General features: G+C 42.2%; 1 protein-coding gene across 2 annotated transcripts; it reads right to left on the reverse strand.

The window, feature by feature from the left end:
- Window positions 1-775: 775 nt before the first annotated feature.
- On the reverse strand, window positions 776-2715 carry LOC116190967. Of its 2 annotated transcripts, none has more exons than XM_031520198.1 (4): window positions 2340-2715; window positions 1759-1903; window positions 1505-1598; window positions 776-1315 (listed from the first exon to the last, which is right to left on the reverse strand). In XM_031520198.1, the coding sequence occupies exons 1-4, from the start codon at window positions 2657-2659 to the stop codon at window positions 1035-1037; spliced, it is 840 nt and encodes a 279-aa protein (XP_031376058.1). In that variant the 5' UTR covers window positions 2660-2715; the 3' UTR covers window positions 776-1034. The 2 variants fall into 2 exon arrangements, with proteins under 2 accessions (XP_031376058.1, XP_031376059.1); XM_031520199.1 differs by having other exon boundaries at window positions 776-1312; window positions 2340-2713.
- Window positions 2716-3013: the final 298 nt, after the last annotated feature.

The following is a 3013-nucleotide window of genomic DNA, read 5'->3' on the forward strand; positions in this document are numbered from 1 at the left end:
GATGTCCAATAACGACCACAAATAGTCCGATCTTGAGTCTGGTTCTGCCAATATTTCCTCGGAGACCTTGGGCCTATCATTTTCGGCTGTACAAACTAACGTTTTCAGTGAGGCTACAAAGGAGGGAAACGAGAGCTTATAAAAAGGAATGCAAACTTAAGAATAGCTTTTTCTCAAATCTATTATCAATTTCTATCAATTTAGCACTAATCATCTTCCTCACTTTGGATCAAATTTCATAATAGCCCCAGCGTCGAGAATATATTAAATCAAACTATTCTCAAGCATGAGAAACGCGAAAGGCTTCTCCTGTGATCTGCAACTACTGTTCACTCATCATGAAGTCCGATAAACGGATTTATAGTCTGCAGAGAGCAGCTCCTGGAGCTTTCGGACTGACTCATTGTTCAGAATAGCTTCCCAAAGAGCTCTATCGGAGGATAAATAGATTACGAATCTCTGCATGGGAAACCAGCTTCTCAGTGAACGCCCAGTAGTCAATAAGGAATTCTAAATGCAAAATCTAACGGTATCAACAATTCAGATTGGCAAAATCCAGTAATTAGAAAAGAGGCCCGACCATATAATTAACAGCAGAGTCCGGCCTCATTAGTAAATTCGGCTACCACAGTTAACCTTAACAGATGGGTCGGTCTGCAGCAGATAGAACGCATGAGTGATCTGCTAAAAAATAGGTCTATCTGGTTCCTAACTCCCAAACCAATAGCTTTCGGGCATGGAGAAGCAGGGTGTTTACCGTCCGAGCAAAGAGGAGAATAGAGATAATCTGTTTTCATGTTCTGTCACTAAATTGGTACATAAAGCTATTATTGCAAAGCTGACTCTTTGAGTCGATAAGTACCGTAATCACACATAACATAGATGGACATTAGCTACATCCCTCAGTACTTGAATGGGTACAATATGATGCAGCTTCCATTCTTGAACTTTATTTATGCACATGCACCATTTTGCTTTCACACATTTGTGTGAAATGTACAGTAAAATACCCCGTTTTTAATCAATGATGAATGCTAAGCTCCGCGAACCCGTGCCAGAACCACCATCAACAGGATAACAACCGTTAGCAGTAATGAAGATCGGACTTTTTCCTCCAACTGAGCTGTATCTTCAGCTGTTGGCTGCTTTGCTCTGCCGTAGTGTTGCTTGAATATTTCGTCCATGAGAGACTTGAATTTCTCGATGAGTTCCATAATCTTTTCTTTCACGATGTCCAAAAACCACCACAAATTGTCCGAACCCGAGTCTGGCTCTGACGATGCTTCCTCGCTGATCCTGGGCCTTCTAATTTCTGCTGTACAAACTTATTCAGTATGAGACCAAAGAAGGGCAATGAGAGCTAATGAAAAGGAATGCCAACTCAAGAATTCATTTCCCGCTTATCTATTTATATCAATTTAGTAGCTTCGATCGAGTTTCATTATAGCCCTGATCTGCACAATTGTTCACTCAGCAAGGTTTTAAAATTCATATTAAGATTGACCTGTAGAGAGTGACTGCTGGAGCTTTCGCACCAACTCATTGTTCAGAATAGCTTCCCAAAGAGCTCTGTCAGAGGATAGAGAGACCACCAATCTCTACACGAAGAATCAGTTTCTCAGTGAATGCTTGTAAGAAAAGGTAAATGCAAAAAATCTATCCACAGTTATGGCAGACTTCAGACATTAGAAAAGAGGCCGGACATGTAAAACCCGAGCCTGGCCTGGTTTCTTCGTAAATTTGGGCACTATAATTCACCTTAATAGATGGGTCTGTTTGCAACAGATGGAGAGCATGAGTAACCCTCCCAAGTCCCGCGGAAAGGAGTAATCTCGGGTGACAACATCCTAGCAGCTGCACCCAATTTCTCTCCAACCCGGATGAAGAAATTACGTGCAGAAAACTGTCTCCGAAAATAAACTATAGTCAGCACCGATCCGTGTATAAACTCAAACTTCATCACTTTTTCGTGTCAGCTGATAGCATATTATTCATTTTACACATCCGAACGTTGTAATCACCCACGAGATCAAATTTGCCCACCGCACTCTATATAAGAATCGTTTGTTCAACGATTGTATCACAGCGACAGCATCAGGAGTGCTAGTAATCTTGTTGGCATACGGACACTCTTTGTCTCTCACAATCATCTTCTTCACTATTCTACAACTCCAACTCCCTTATTCAAATCATTCAGCTTCCTTCACCGTGCTCTTCCCTTTGTCTCTTAAACCTTTGCTTTGCTAATGCAAATTAATCAACTGCATACAGCTTTGCTACAATTAACCCTAATCAAAACAGAAAATTGTATCAAGTGGGGAAACAGCAGAGTGGCTCACTCTTGCAGAGCAGCGATGGCACGCTCGATCTCGAGTTGCGAAGGCACGGGCCCGAAGACGGAAGAGATGAAAGAGCCGAAAGTGAAACCTCCTCCTCTTGCACCACCTCCAAGTGGTCCATTGTCAGGGTCTTGGCAGGAAGCTGAAGGGCGAGGTCCCAACGTCTGGGAGGAGGCAGAGTAGTTGGCCGAAGCGGGGAAGTTAGGAGGAAAAGGGTTCGAAGAATACGAGGAAGAAGGGGAGAAAAGGCCGCTCGAGGAAGATGGAGTCCCGGTCGGAGTCGTTGGAAGAACAGTGCCCCGCATGGCTCCTCCCCCCATTTCTATCCTCTTTGGTCCCTCGATACTCTTCACTCCATAAGAGTGAAATAATAGGAAATTTTATCATACAGCAATAGTTGGGTATATATAATAATCACCATTTATTAAACTGATAGAGCGACGGTTTGCTACTTTTTGCGGTGAAAATACCCCAATGGTGCAACCGGTAAATGTAACGTAATCGTTTGACTGGAAAAAAGAAAAACTAATCCGTAAAAAACAATTCATTATTGCAACCATTCCATCAAATTTCTATTAATTTTTTGGTTAATGGCTAATATGGCGTGGTACATGTTAAATTTGCCACGCGGCACCAATCATAGTGCACTGCATAACTAATAAAATCTAAATCTA

The sequence above is a fragment of the Punica granatum genome, unplaced genomic scaffold, assembly GCF_007655135.1.
Source record: "Punica granatum isolate Tunisia-2019 unplaced genomic scaffold, ASM765513v2 Contig00515, whole genome shotgun sequence".
Lineage (NCBI taxonomy): Eukaryota > Viridiplantae > Streptophyta > Magnoliopsida > Myrtales > Lythraceae > Punica > Punica granatum.